The sequence below is a fragment of the Gigantopelta aegis genome, chromosome 12, assembly GCF_016097555.1.
Source record: "Gigantopelta aegis isolate Gae_Host chromosome 12, Gae_host_genome, whole genome shotgun sequence".
NCBI lineage: Eukaryota > Metazoa > Mollusca > Gastropoda > Neomphalida > Peltospiridae > Gigantopelta > Gigantopelta aegis.
In genome coordinates, this window is record NC_054710.1 from 52038128 (window position 1) to 52053127 (window position 15000).

The 15000-nt window shown below is 35.1% G+C and overlaps 1 protein-coding gene and 1 long non-coding RNA gene across 2 annotated transcripts in view; both read left to right on the forward strand.

Annotated features, from left to right (window-relative positions):
- Positions 1-1118: 1118 nt before the first annotated feature.
- Positions 1119-3279, forward strand: LOC121386924. Its single transcript, XR_005959738.1, has 2 exons — positions 1119-1324; positions 2672-3279. It is a non-coding gene; the product is annotated as an uncharacterized LOC121386924 (long non-coding RNA).
- A 10375-nt stretch (positions 3280-13654) lies between these two features.
- Positions 13655-15000, forward strand: part of LOC121386667 (microfibril-associated glycoprotein 4-like) — a 14787-nt gene continuing 13441 nt past the window's right edge. Inside the window, exon 1 of the mRNA XM_041517649.1 lies at positions 13655-14145. Within this exon, the coding sequence (XP_041373583.1) occupies positions 13815-14145 (331 nt within the window). The 5' untranslated portion in view covers positions 13655-13814. The remainder of the gene's footprint in view (positions 14146-15000) is intronic.

Genomic DNA, 15000 nt, shown 5'->3' on the forward strand with positions numbered 1-15000 from the left:
GCATAAGACTACTACACCCGACGTATCTGTCTCTAATCACTAACAACTAACCACTGTCTTGGACAAACAGCTCAGATAGCTGAGGTGTGTGCCCAGGACAGCATGTTTGAACCTTAACTGAATTATAAGCAGCAATGGATGGGGGGGGGGGGGGGTTTATGGGGGTATGTGTGTGTGTGGACCCAATACATACCAACTTTAAGTCCGACGGCCTGCTCACTGCACCAATACACGCCCGACGTAACGTTCTGTGGAGTATGCCTTAAATCTGCGGATCATCCTCTAAAGATGCTCCAATAATTCCATTCTTCTACTAGTAGTATAATATTTTAGTGTGACGGCATGTAGGGCAGTGGTAAAGTGTTGGCCTAATGCGCGGTTGGTCTAGGATCGATCCCCGTAGGTGGGCCGATTGGGCTATTTCTCGTTCTTATTTGGCCAGCGCACCTCTACGGTATATCAAGGGCCGTGGCATGTGTTATCTTGCCTGTGGATTGGTGCATATAAAAGGTACCTTGCTACTAATAGAAACATGTAGCAGGTTTCCCTTCTAAGACTATATGTTACACTTGCCAAACAGATTTGACATCCACTAGCCGATGATTAATAAATCAATTTGCTTTGGTGGTGTCGTTAAATGTCACACATTTTTTTCATGTATTTAGTTGTAAATGTTATGGACACATTCAAAACAAATGTCAATAAATAATGTTGGAGTGAAGCCGCATTATGATCCCGTGTCACTGCACTTTGTAATATAACAACTTGTGAGTTCCTCGGAGATTTCTGTTTTCATCACCAGGTTATTCAGCGACGGACGGACGGGTCACAGGATTTCTACAGAACTTGGAATGAATATAGAGACGGATTTGGAGATTTAAATAACGAGTATATATGTTTATATGAGAGTTCTTGGGTCCCACGAAACACCGAATAGGAACTAATCGAATTGAAACGTTCCTGTAACTGAAGTAAAAACGGACGAAACCCAAAGAATAAAAAAATATATATACATTTCATACGCGATATTATTTTACAATTGAGGTGGAATAGGAAATGATTATTAATTTTGTTGTAGGTTCGAATCCTGCCAAATAACACTTTGTGTTTTTAAATATTATATAGAAAAATGTATTGAATCGTGTTCCCTATCTTGTAGGAAATACAAACATCCATCGTATAACTAGCCAGGGTCACTATGATCTGAGAATTGACTTGGAAGACTTTGAAGGAAACACCAGGTACGCGCTGTATAAGAACTTTTCCGTGGCATCAAAGCAGGACTACTTCAGGTTGAGTGTTGGAGAATACAGTGGGGATGCAGGTATGTTAAAATATGTGTTAATTCATAAGCTGTTATAACAATACGTATTGCAATAATACATATATTACAAACTCGTGTTAATTAATAAGCTGTTATAACAATATGTATTACAATGATACATTTATTACAAACTCGTATTAATTAATAAGCTGTTGTAACAATACGTATTGCAATGATACATTTATTACAAACTCGTGTTAATTAATAAGCTGTTGTAACAATACGTATTGCAATGATACATTTATTACAAACTCGTGTTAATTAGTAAGCTGTAACAACAATACGTATTGCAATGATACATTTATTACAAACTCGTGTTAATTAATAAGCTGTTAGAACAATACGTATTGCTATGATACATTTATTACAAACTCGTGTTAATTAATAAGCTGTTGTAACAATACGTATTGCAATGATACATTTATTACAAACTCGTGTTAATTAATAAGCTGTAACAACAATACGTATTGCAATGATACATTTATTACAAACTCGTGTTAATTAATAAGCTGTTAGAACAATACGTATTGCAATGATACATTTATTACAAACTCGTGTTAATTAATAAGCTGTTACAATCATACATTTATTATCGTTTTTGATTTTTAAATCAACGTTACAAATACACTTGATGCACGTGCAGCTTCAAGAATCATATATAAGACAAACCAAAATTAGAACTATCAGTATCACACACACACACACACACACACACACACACACAGACACACACACACACGCACACACGCGCGCACACACACACACACACACACACACACACACTCACGTACAAATTCAGAGCTGGCTATTGTCTATAATTATGGGATTTTTTTTATTGTTGTTATTATTATTATTAAATGTAATGCTCTTTCTTGTTCTTGTTTTTGGTGTTGGTGTGCGTGTTGTGTCCTTGGCTATGTCTATGTGTGTGTGTGTGTGTGTGTGTGTGTGTGTGTGTGTGTGTGTGTGTGCTGTGTGTCGCTATGTAATGCTATTTTTTTTTGTTATTTTTGTGTGTTGTGTGTGCGTGTGTGATGTGTGGATGTGTGTGTGTGTGTGTGTGTGGGTGTGTGAGGATGTATGTGGATGTGTATGTATATTGTGTGCGTGCTGTGTCTGTGTGTGTATGTGTGTGTTATGTGTTTGTGTGTGTGCTGTTTGTGGCTATGTGTGCTATGCACGTTTTGTGTATGTGTATGTTGTGTTGTTGTGTGTGTATGTGTATGTGTGTGTGTTGTGTTGTGTTGTGTTGTGTGTGTGTTGTGTTGTGTTGTGTGTGTGTGTGTGTGTGTGTGTTGTTTGTGTGTATGTGTTTGAACGTGTGTTAAATGTCTGCTTTGTTTTTAGGAAACGGTCTTGGTATCCACAGTGGTTACAAATTCTCAGCAAAAGATTTGGATGTGGATACATACCCTTCCAGCTGTGCCCAGAAGTTCAAAGGAGCCTGGTGGTACACGTCCTGCCATTCCTCGAACCTGAACGGGCAGTATTTAGGAGGACCTCACGCGTCGTACGCGGATGGCGTGGAGTGGAGTAGCTGGCGAGGTCAATACTATTCTATGAAAACATCAGTGATGAAAATCAGACCAATGAAATTCTGAAAGAATAGTAATGAAAATTGCATTGCTGGTATTATGAAGACTAGATTCCCGGAAGTATGAAGATTAGATTCCTGTAATTATGATGATTCAGGCAATTATGAAGATGAGAAACCAGGAATTCCAAAACAAATATTATATTAGTCATCACGAATATTATATCCCACACATTATTAAGACAACATCCCAGAATATTACATTCCTAGAATTACTAATAAATTATGAAGTTTCTTGAAATTGTCACAAACATATTGCTATTTGTATCAACCTGAAATGCAAGAAATATATCATTGTATGTGATGTATCGTATTCATTAATTTAAAATCTCAAATGCAAGAAATATATCATTGTATGTGATGTATCGTATTCATTAATTTAAAATCTGAAATGCAGTAGGATTTCTTTTTATTAGTGATGTTTTTATGTCATTTTTCATATGAACAAGATATCGAGGGGTTAGTGCCAGAACCACTTATCTCCTTTCCACTTCAATCTGAAAAAACTGCACTGAAAATTTTGGAATGATCTTAAAAATCGAAAACTTAACTTTTGCTAAACATTTTGCTTTTAGATGCTAGCAGTTATTTATTTTTGTATAAAACTTTAAAATGTTTTCTGCTAATAATAATAGATCATGGTGTAATTAGATGAAGAAATATTTAATTTATTCTGTCGCCTGGAACTTGAATACAAACAGCTCCAACAAGCATGCCAGAGCAAGCTATTTTATAAACAGTATTTCTTACAGCCCAGCATGTGACAAATTGTGTGAAATCTCAAGTGAAGAATAATGTTATCTTGCAGTGAGCCCACATGACATACTGTAAACTTTCAATTTCGCAGCAGCTCTGAAACACCTAATTGGGCCTGTGTTGTTAATACTTTGAAAATGTACTGGAGGCAGGAAGTAATTGTAAACAATAACAAATTATCTCTGGATGGCAGACACTGGCAAGGGTCATGGGTGTTTCCAGCTGTGTGCACAGTAACCTTATCCTACACTGAGATGGTGAATCAGGTTCCCTGGTATTGTAGCAGGTTGCTAGAAGCACTTAAACACTTTAGAAAAACAATTTGTTAAGCAAACCAAAGCCTGAAAACATTAATTATTACATGAAATGTAAGCTATCATACCAGTTATAACAGATATATTTAGTACACTAATTAAACACGAAATGAAAGCTATCAGAGTAAACTGCACCATATCTGTAGTGTTGAGGTACTGACTGAATTAATAATGTTAATTCAAGAGTTAAGATAAGTTAATACGTTTAATGATTTTTGATACACAGTAATTTAATGATTCAAAATGAATACAGGGCCAGTAACTATATTCGGCATTTTTTCCTTAAAAGTTTCCATTCGTTGTAAAGTGTCTACGTTTTAATATGTTCTAAAACAAATGTTCTTTAACTTAATGATTTAAACAGCAATTTAAAGAGAATAAAATGACAAATATATTTACAATCAACGTATAATGATTTCTAGCAGAATACGCATTTTCGTAGGTTTTACAAAAATGCACAAAAAAACTCATTGTGTGCAAGATGTTTGCATATAACATGGGTCAGATATTATTGAAACAATGTTTACAAGTTATCTGTGATTAACACTGGTCCTTAATTCATTTTGTTGAGTATATTTTAAATATGCAAGTAATACTACTAAAGATAACTGTGTTGAAACCAAAATCTATTGATTGATATACTTTAAATTGCCCAGATTTCCTTCTCAAATATACTTCTTTTTTTCACAATACCAACTTTTATAATGCATGTCGCCCCATAACATGTGTAAAAGCAGTGCCCTCTATCCCCACTCCACCCCCCCCCCCCCCCCCCCCCCCCCCCAGTATAAAATCCTGGCTACCCTAATATATATGCGCCGTTAAGGTTTATTGACTAGTTGGATATTGGCATGGATGGGAAAGAAATATTTAATGGCACGCCAGCACATATTTTTATATGTCCTCTCTGTGAGGTATTTCGACACTTGGCCTATAAAATGGAAAAGGAACATTGTCACCAGCATAGTGGCTGCTCCAAGAAAACAACTACTAGGTATCATTTGTAGGCACTTTCTCATTGACAGGAAAGTACATACCACAATCTTTAATTTAATGTACCAGTCCTGGGCACTGTTTGAAGTAAGACAAAAGCCGATGGGTCCACTAAGGGCAATCAGTCATATATCCACTGAACTATGCTGACATGGGTGATATACTGTACGCGTGTACAGGAATGAACTACTCTACTAGTCTTATTATATATAAATTGCAAATACATTGCGGTAACTGTAGATACAAAATAAGACAAATTTTCAGGTATAGTTTCATATTCTGATTGTCAATGTTTTGAAACATTTTAATTTGTTCATTGAATAAAGATTGTTGATTAAAATGTTTAATAAATTGATATTATAATAATGATAACAGTGAATGCGATTAAGTACAATGAGATCAGGCGTAAAAAAATATCTAAATACAGTTTAATGCATTCGTCGTCAGCATTGATCTGGTGCGTGATTAATTATAATGTTTGTCTAATGCGTTCGTACAATGATAATCATGTACACACACATATTTTATTTAAACACACTATAGCAGTAACCACTTTGTTATAATGACCAGAGATCCCCCACCATTGGAACATCAGAAATGTTACAATTATTCCAGTTAGTGTAGTAATATCTAGATATTTTAGCCCAGAAAATATGAATGTGTATAGATTTCAACTACTACAATGAACAATATTTATTAGTACTATGCATATTTATGTTATGTCATTTACATAAAGGGGTCGCTTCTTCTAACCAATTAGTTATAATATGAACAGACTCTAATTTAAAGAAAAATGCTTGACCTTTATCTACTAATTCATTTTCAACTATGTGTCAAATATTATATAATGTCTATAAAATATACAATGACTAGAAAAGTTACAATCCTGTGATGATGCTTTCGAAATAATATAAACTAATTTCCCTCTATACTAAGTAAATTAAAATATTTTATTGCGTATGGTCATAAAACATTTATCATCTTTGGGCCAGCATCCTTATTTTCATTTTGTTTTATATAATATTCACATTGTCTACGCAATACAGACATAGCTAGTACATAATTTTTAACTAAGGTTGTTGCGTATGGGAGCCATGTTTAAAAAAAGAAAGAAAGAAAGAAAACAATTTTATATTTAATGACACAATCAACACAACTACAGGTATGTGGTGTCAGACATGTGGTTAATGACCACAAATATATTTTAGAGAGGAAACTATGGCCAACTATGGGTTTTTTTTTTATTACCACCAAGGGATCTTTGATACATGCATCATCCCACAGGCAGGATAGTACATAGCATCGTCTGTAACACCAGTTGTGAAGCACTGGCTGGAATGAGAAATAGTCCAATGATTCCACTAACAGGGATCGATCCTAGACTGACTGCACATCAGGCCAGCACTTTACTACTGGGCTACATCCTGCCGCCGGCAAATTAATTTAGTTATATTATTTTTTCTCTAATACACATAGTAACTATTCAAACTAAAATAATGGAAAATAACTTTCCTTTATAACTAGTTTCTCTCTGTCTCTGTTCAGTTAATATTTTTTCAACTGCGTGTTTCTTCTGTAGAGATAAATGAACTCTGCAATCACTTCTAATTAAACTATTTATATAACCGACATGTATTCAGAAACTAGTTAACAACACACACATTTTACCACATTGCAGATGTTTAAACACTACACACTTCCAGCCCCCCCCCCCCCCCCCACCCCAATTGTCTGCAGCCCATCTCAGATTATCACCAACGGACTGCTCATCGTGTAGCGTAAGCAATTAATTCTAGCTACCTGCTATTTCTTTGTAAGCCAAAACATCCAGTCAGAGATAGTTTAAATAAAACACCATCGCTGGATGTAAAAACTTAGAGCTAACATGTGTCATTAGCGTGTCATGCGGTCTGATTACGCTGGTTACGTTACCTGTTGCATTATATATCACACACTTTGATTACGCTGGTTACGTTACCTGTAACCTTATACATATCACACACTGATTACACTGGTTACGCTACCTGTTACATTATATATATCACACACTTTGATTACGCTGGTTACGTTACCTGTTACATTATATATATCACGCACTTTGATTACGCTGGTTACGTTACCTGTTACATTATATATATTACACACTGATTACACAGGTTACGTTACCTGTTACTTTATATATATTACACACTTTGATTACACAGGTTACGTTACCTGTTACATTATATATATCACACACTAATTACACTGGTTATGCTACCTATTATATTATATATATATCACACACTGATTACACTAGTTACGCTACCTGTTACATTATATATATTACACACTTTGAGTACGCTGGTTACGCTACCTGTTACATTATATATATCACACACTTTGATTATACAGGTTACGTTACCTGTTACATTACATATATCACACACTTTGATTACACAGGTTACATTACCTGTTACATTATATATATCACACACTTTGATTACACAGGTTACGCTACCTGTTACATTATATATATCACACACTGATTACACTGGTTATGCTACCTGTTACATTATATATATCACACACTTTGATTACACTGGTTACACTACCTGTTACATTATATATATCACACACGGATTACACTGGTTACGCTACCTGTTACATTATATATATTACACACTTTGATTACACAGGTTACGTTACCTGTTACATTATATATATCACACACTTTGATTACACAGGTTACGTTACCTGTTACATTATATATATCACACACTAATTACACTGGTTATGCTACCTATTATATTATATATATATCACACACTGATTACACTAGTTACGCTACCTGTTACATTATATATATTACACACTTTGAGTACGCTGGTTACGCTACCTGTTGCATTATATATATTACACCCTTTGATTACACAGGTTACGTTACCTGTTACATTATATATATTACACCCTTTGATTACACAGGTTACGTTACCTGTTACATTATATATATCACACACTTTGATTACACAGGTTACGTTACCTGTTACATTATATATATCACACACTTTGATTACACAGGTTACGTTACCTGTTACATTATATATATCACACACTTTGATTACACAGGTTACATTACCTGTTACATTATATATATCACACACTTTGATTACACAGGTTACGCTACCTGTTATATTATATATGTCACACACTTTGATTACACAGGTTACGCTACCTGTTACATTATATATGTCACACACTTTGATTACACAGGTTATGCTACCTGTTACATTATATATATCACACACGGATTACACTGGTTACGCTACCTGTTACATTATATATATATATATGTATATATATATATATATATATATATATATATATATATATATATATATATATATATATATATATATATATATATATATATATATATATATATCACACACTTTGGTTATACAGGTTACGCTACCTGTTACATTATATATATCACACACTTTGATTACACAGGTTACGCTACCTGTTCCATTGTATGTATATATATCACACACTGATTACACAGGTTACGCTACCTGTTACATTATATATATCACACACTTTGATTACACAGGTTACGCTACCTGTTACATTATATATATCACTCACTGATTACACAGGTTACGCTACCTGTTACATTATATATATCACACACTGATTACACAGGCTACGCTACCTGCTACATTATATATATCACACATTGATTACACAGGTTACGCTACCTGTTACATTATATATATCACACACTTTGATTACACAGGTTACGCTACCTGTTACATTATATATATCACTCACTGATTACACAGGTTACGCTACCTGTTACATTATATATATCACACACTGATTACACAGGCTACGCTACCTGTTACATTATATATATACCACACACTGATTACACAGGTTACGCTACCTGTTACATTATATAGATCACGCACTTTGATTACACAGGTTACGCTACCTGTTACATTATATATATATCACGCACTTTGATTGCACAGGTTACGCTACCTGTTACATTATATACATCACACACTTTGATTACACTGGTTAAGCTACCTGATACATTATATACATCACACACTTTGATTACACAGGTTACGCTACCTGTTACATTATATACATCACACACTTTGATTACACAGGTTACGCTACCTGTTACATTATATATATCACACACTGATTACACAGGTTACGCTACCTGTAACATTATATATATATTACACACTTTGCTTACCCTGGTTACGCTACCTATTACATTATATATATCACGCACTAATTACACTGGTTACGCTACCTGTTACATTATATATATCACACAGTTTGATTTCACAGGTTGCGTTACCTGTTACATTATATATCAAACACTTTGATTACGCTGGGTACACTTCCTGTTACATTATATATATACCACACACAGATTACACTGGTTACGCTACCTGTTGCGTTATATATCACACACTTTGATTACACTGGGTACACTTCCTGTTACCTTATATATATATATCACAATTGTATTAAACTGGGTACACTTCCTGTTACATTATATATATCACACACTTTGATTACACTGGGTACACTTCCTGTTACATTATATATATATATATATATATATATATATATATATATATATATATATATATATATATATATATATATAGATACCACACACTGATTACACTGGGTACACTTCCTGTTACATTATATATATCTATACCACACACAGATTACACTGGTTACGCTACGTGTTACATTATATATCACACACTTTGATTACACTGGCTATGCTACATGTTACATTATAAATATCACACACTGATTACGCTACCTGTTGCATTATACATATCACACACTGAATACACTCGTTACGCTACCTATTACATTATATTAATATAATAATGCAAAAGGGAAAAATAAATCTACAGTTTGAACGATAGAACTGATTAATATAAATATTATTGTGTTTTTGGTCTGTTTTCAGGTGTACGCAACGAACATATATTGACTAGGTATTAAATATAAATTTTGTAGTTGTTGTTCCAGGTGGGTGCATAGCGTCTCTAATAATTAAACACTTTACGTGTGTATGATGTTAACCAACTGTATAATCGAAAGTTGACTGGTGAGCACACAATAGGTGCATAGCGTCTATAATTATTAAACACTTTACGTTTATGTGGTTTTAACCAGCTGTATAATCGAAAGTTGACTGGTGAGCACACAATATGTGCATAGCGTCTATAATTATTAAACACTTTACGTTTATATGGTTTTAACCAACTGCATAATCGAAAGTTGACTGGTTGGTGCAAGCCGATTACAAACGATGATCGATGATGCAATTCTGACATATTAATTATGTTAAATATTGTATGTCATTAGACACTGTCATTATGCTTTAGATACATATGATTATGAATATTGTCTGATGCCCATCTTGTTTAGGAGAGCACTTATATAGGCTCTGCCTGTTGTGCAATCCTTTTGATTCTTTTTTTCATCAATACAATATCTCAAAATAAAAATTTTTTTAAAAAAAATTCATTTCTAACCGATTCCTAACTCGGTTCCCACCCAAAGTCAGTTTTAACGGATCAATGCTTAGGCGTAGGTGTACTGTCTGGGGAGGGGTGGGGGATAATGATTACAGTGGTTACGCTACCTGTCACATTATATATATCGAGGGGTTAGTGCCAGAACCACTTATCTCCTTTCCACTTCAATCTGAGATAGATAGACAGATAGATAGATAACTAGTTTAACGTACCACTAGGGTTTCGAATATGCCCATCCAGAGTCCGACCTCCGATAGGATCAGTGGCCTGACTCGGGATGGGGTAGAAAATGGGCAGAATTTTGAAAATAGTAATTAGTGAAAAAGTTAATAGAATTTAAAAAATAAGAAAAAAAGTTACAAGCCAAAAAGAAAAAAGAATTGACTGCTCGGCCCAATATTTATATAATTTGTAGCATTTTAGAAGAAAAGTCCAAACATAAATAAGAGAAAGAAGAGAGGATCGGACTATTTGATACGATTTAAAAAAAACAGAGGTCTAAAAGTTTAAAGTCCAATCTATATGGACCAGGCCGAGGTGTGGGTGTGTGTGTGTGTGGGGGGGGGGGGGGTGAATTTAAGGTGGGCGGAATTTGGGATACGAATTTAGTTTGTTAGGTCAAAGACCTAAAGCCAAAATGAGCTAATTGATACTACTGATGTTTGGCTAAAAAATTAAGTCCAAATAATAAAATTAGAGTGCTCGACTGAAAGGGTTTTAAGGTGATTTGAGCATTTTAGACGGGCTGTCAAAATAAAGTGCGTCAGACTGTTTACAAATAAGTAAATCAATAAATAAATAAAGTAAACAAAAAAATGAAATAAAATTTTGAATGCCGGCCAAAATTTTAAAGTTCGACCAAGCCCTTGGAACGGTTGGCGACTACGGGGACGAGATGAAGTGCTTCGTGTTGAACTGTGGCACCAGTTTCCTCCACCGGTGGGCTAGCAAGGTCTTGGCTAGCTGGACGTAATAGGCGCCGGCGATGATCTTCAGGACCCTATGGACGATGTTGTTGTCCACTTCTCTATGGAGAACTCCTTGTCTTTTGAAAATTGTAATTAGTAAAAAAAGTTAATAGAATTAACCACTTTGTTATAATGCACATCTCTTTCAGCCAGCCTCCTTGACATTTCCACTTCTGGATATTGTGTTGTGGAATCCTTCTGGACAACTCTGCTCAAACAACTCCATCTGTGTTCTGATAGTTGTACTGCCTTATCGACATTGACAGAAGAGTGAGTAACAACTTGCCCAGTAGCAATGTTGATCAGTCCATCTGAATGTTGTTCCGAGTCGAGTGGATCTATGCCAAGCTCCAATTTTCTGTCTTGTTTATCACCGTGCTGTCATTTCTTCTTTGTGATGGGTTTGAGATGATGACCCTCCATTATCTCTCATCTGATTCAAGTCATTCAGGATCCCGTGACAGGTATGCAAGCTGTAAGCCTAAGTTTTGAGTGTTTGTTGTTTCAAAGTTATGCCAACTATCCCACTTTTGCTGTGACCATACCTCATGGAAGTAGTTTCAATGGCCATATCACTCCATATACCATTGGACAGTCCAGCGTTATGATGCAGCGTGTGTTGTCCTTTGATGAATTGTGTATGGATATCTTCAGGGAGGCCTTGCTTTGATCGTAGATAATACAGTGCGTATCGAGCATAATTCACATGTCCTGCCAGAAAGAAAAGGGGGATCATTTTCTCGACGGTGTCTAGATGCAGAGCCCAGTCAGCTTCACGCTCTGTACGAGTGTACTTGAACATTGTAAAGAGGGGCTTGATGAGACAATCCACCCAGAGCTTTGCTATTCTATTCTGAGATGCAATATCATCTAAAATGTGTTGAAGATCACTCATGCTTTCCAAGTCATATTTGGCAAAGACGGGTCGAAGTAGTTCTTCTACCAGCATCCTGAGGGCTCTGACATTCTGGTGGTTTTTCTTGCCACTCAGCATTTTCAGTAAACCTCCATATGTAGGGCTTAGTACATCTGCAATACCAGTTTCAGCCATTAGTGTGCCCACACAGCCATGTTCAATGGCACAGCAACCAATTACTGTTAGTGGTTCCCTTACGGAAAGTACCCACTGATAAGTATGATAATTGGGTCAGCATATATCATCGAAGGTACAACATGTGCTATTTCAGAATCTCTGTGCCATGTTATCTGATTTGTAGTTACTTCTCTCCATCTCAGACCTGAAACTAGAGAAAGTTAATAAAGTCAAGTTATCTGGTGGAAAAACTTCAGTGATAGTCCTCTTTTGCATCATCGGCCGCCATGTTTAGGACATATATGGCCGCCATGTTGTTTTCTATACATTTGTTTAACTAAATATTGGTGGAATCGGATTCCTCGTGTTTGAAAACATATAAAAAGACAGTTCAATCATGTTTGTATCTTATCTGGTGGCAAAGATATGAGAATAAGTTGATTCAGTGGCGGCCATCTTGGATTTTCGCACTTTTCTCAATTTCCCCAAGGATGAGAACTCTACATCCATCTGGCTATCATCATATACATGGTAGCCATGAATAATGAGCACTGAAAAAACTATATCCGGCAAAAAGGGGTCTGACAAACAAGTTGCTTTTGGCTGCCAGACTATTACCCTTTCAAACATTTTATTTATTTCAAAAAAAATAATATCAATATCGACACAGAGAAGCATTTATTTAAATAATAAAAATATTAATTTGGGTCAGAATAATATATCTACACAAACGTAATATCGACATAATACCCCACATCCAGGTTTTCCCAAACAGGGTTGCGTTACGTGTGATAGTTTCCAACATAACTATCCATTAGTTGATTAGTAGAATCAGTTGATATTCATTTTGTTTCACTCTTTCGTGCACAATGTTAAACAGATATGGTTTTTGTCTTCGTTTCCGTCATCCTAATCTTCTTGGTAAACAATTCCAAAAATTTATTAATTTATGTCTGCACTTGTCAGACCTTAAATGTCAATGGTATATCGATACCTGATACAGAAGCAGACTGGCTAACCATGGACGATCGAACGTAGCGCAATAGGTCGTGTGATCATGGGAAACAAAAGAACATGGGAAATTGTTGGTGAGAGAGGATGTAACAGTAATTAATTCAGAAGACAGAGCTTCACAGTTGGGGATTTATTTCAATACAGATGAACCAGCGAGGGAAGGCTTATAGTTGATGTTCAGATGAACGGAACACAACGGAGAACATTATTTTCTACTCAAATAATGTACACTAGCAGAAGTGCTTAAAATGGCAACATCTATTTTTCTAATGTTGTCCATCTTTAACAGGACACAACTCACTAGGTTAGCCATTTTGCTGAGCATCATTGGGGTTCCAGCTGCAAATATCTGCGGTGATAAAACCTTTCGAATAGCACCACTGTACAGCCACCTGAAACCTGTAGAACGTCCAGCAAAAGAACTCAACGTGTCCAGTAGAATGGCTTGTTCCACAACGTGCTATTATAACGTCAAGTGTACAGGTTTTTTCTACAACGACAACGGCCGCAGATGTTCTATGTTCAACGTCAGATTTCACTCCTTGTCTTTTGTGAACGAAACAGGAACACAGGCATACGGTGAGTGACAAAACGTTCTAGTACGGTTAAAAGCAAATACACGGTATAATAACATATTATTCTAGTGCTGCTAAATGCAAATATACGGTATGATAACATGTTATTCTAGTACTGTTAAATGCAGGCGTAGGTAAAACAAACACTGCATTGTGATTTTAGACATTAAGTAAGACAACCTTGTATTCTAGAGTTGTTATTTTACACATTTAGTAAGACAACATTGTATTCTATAGTTGTTAGTTTACACATTTAGTAAGACAACATTGAATTCTATAGTTGTTAGTTTACACATTTAGTAAGACAACATTGCAGTCTAGAGCTGTTATTTTACACATTTAGTAAGACAACATTGTATTCTAGAGTGGGTAGTTTAGGCATTTAGTAAGACAACATTGAATTCTATAGTTGTTAGTTTACACATTTAGTAAGACAACATTGAATTCTATAGTTGTTATTGTACACATTTAGTAAGACAACATTGAATTCTAGAGTTGTTATTTTACACATTTAGTAAGACAACATTGTATTCTAGAGTGGTTAGTTTAGGCATTTAGTAAGACAACCTTGCATTCTATAGTTGTTAGTTTACACATTTAGTAAGACAACATTGTATTCTAGAGTTGTTATTTTACACATTTAGTAAGACAACATTGTATTCTATAGTTGTTAGTTTACACATTTAGTAAGAGATCATTGAATTCTATAGTTGTTAGTTTACACATTTAGTAAGACAACATTGAATTCTATAGTTGTTAGTTTACACATTTAGTAAGACAACATTGAATTCTATAGTTGTTATTTTACACATTTAGTAAGACAACATTGTATTCTAGAGTTGTTATTTTAGACATTTAG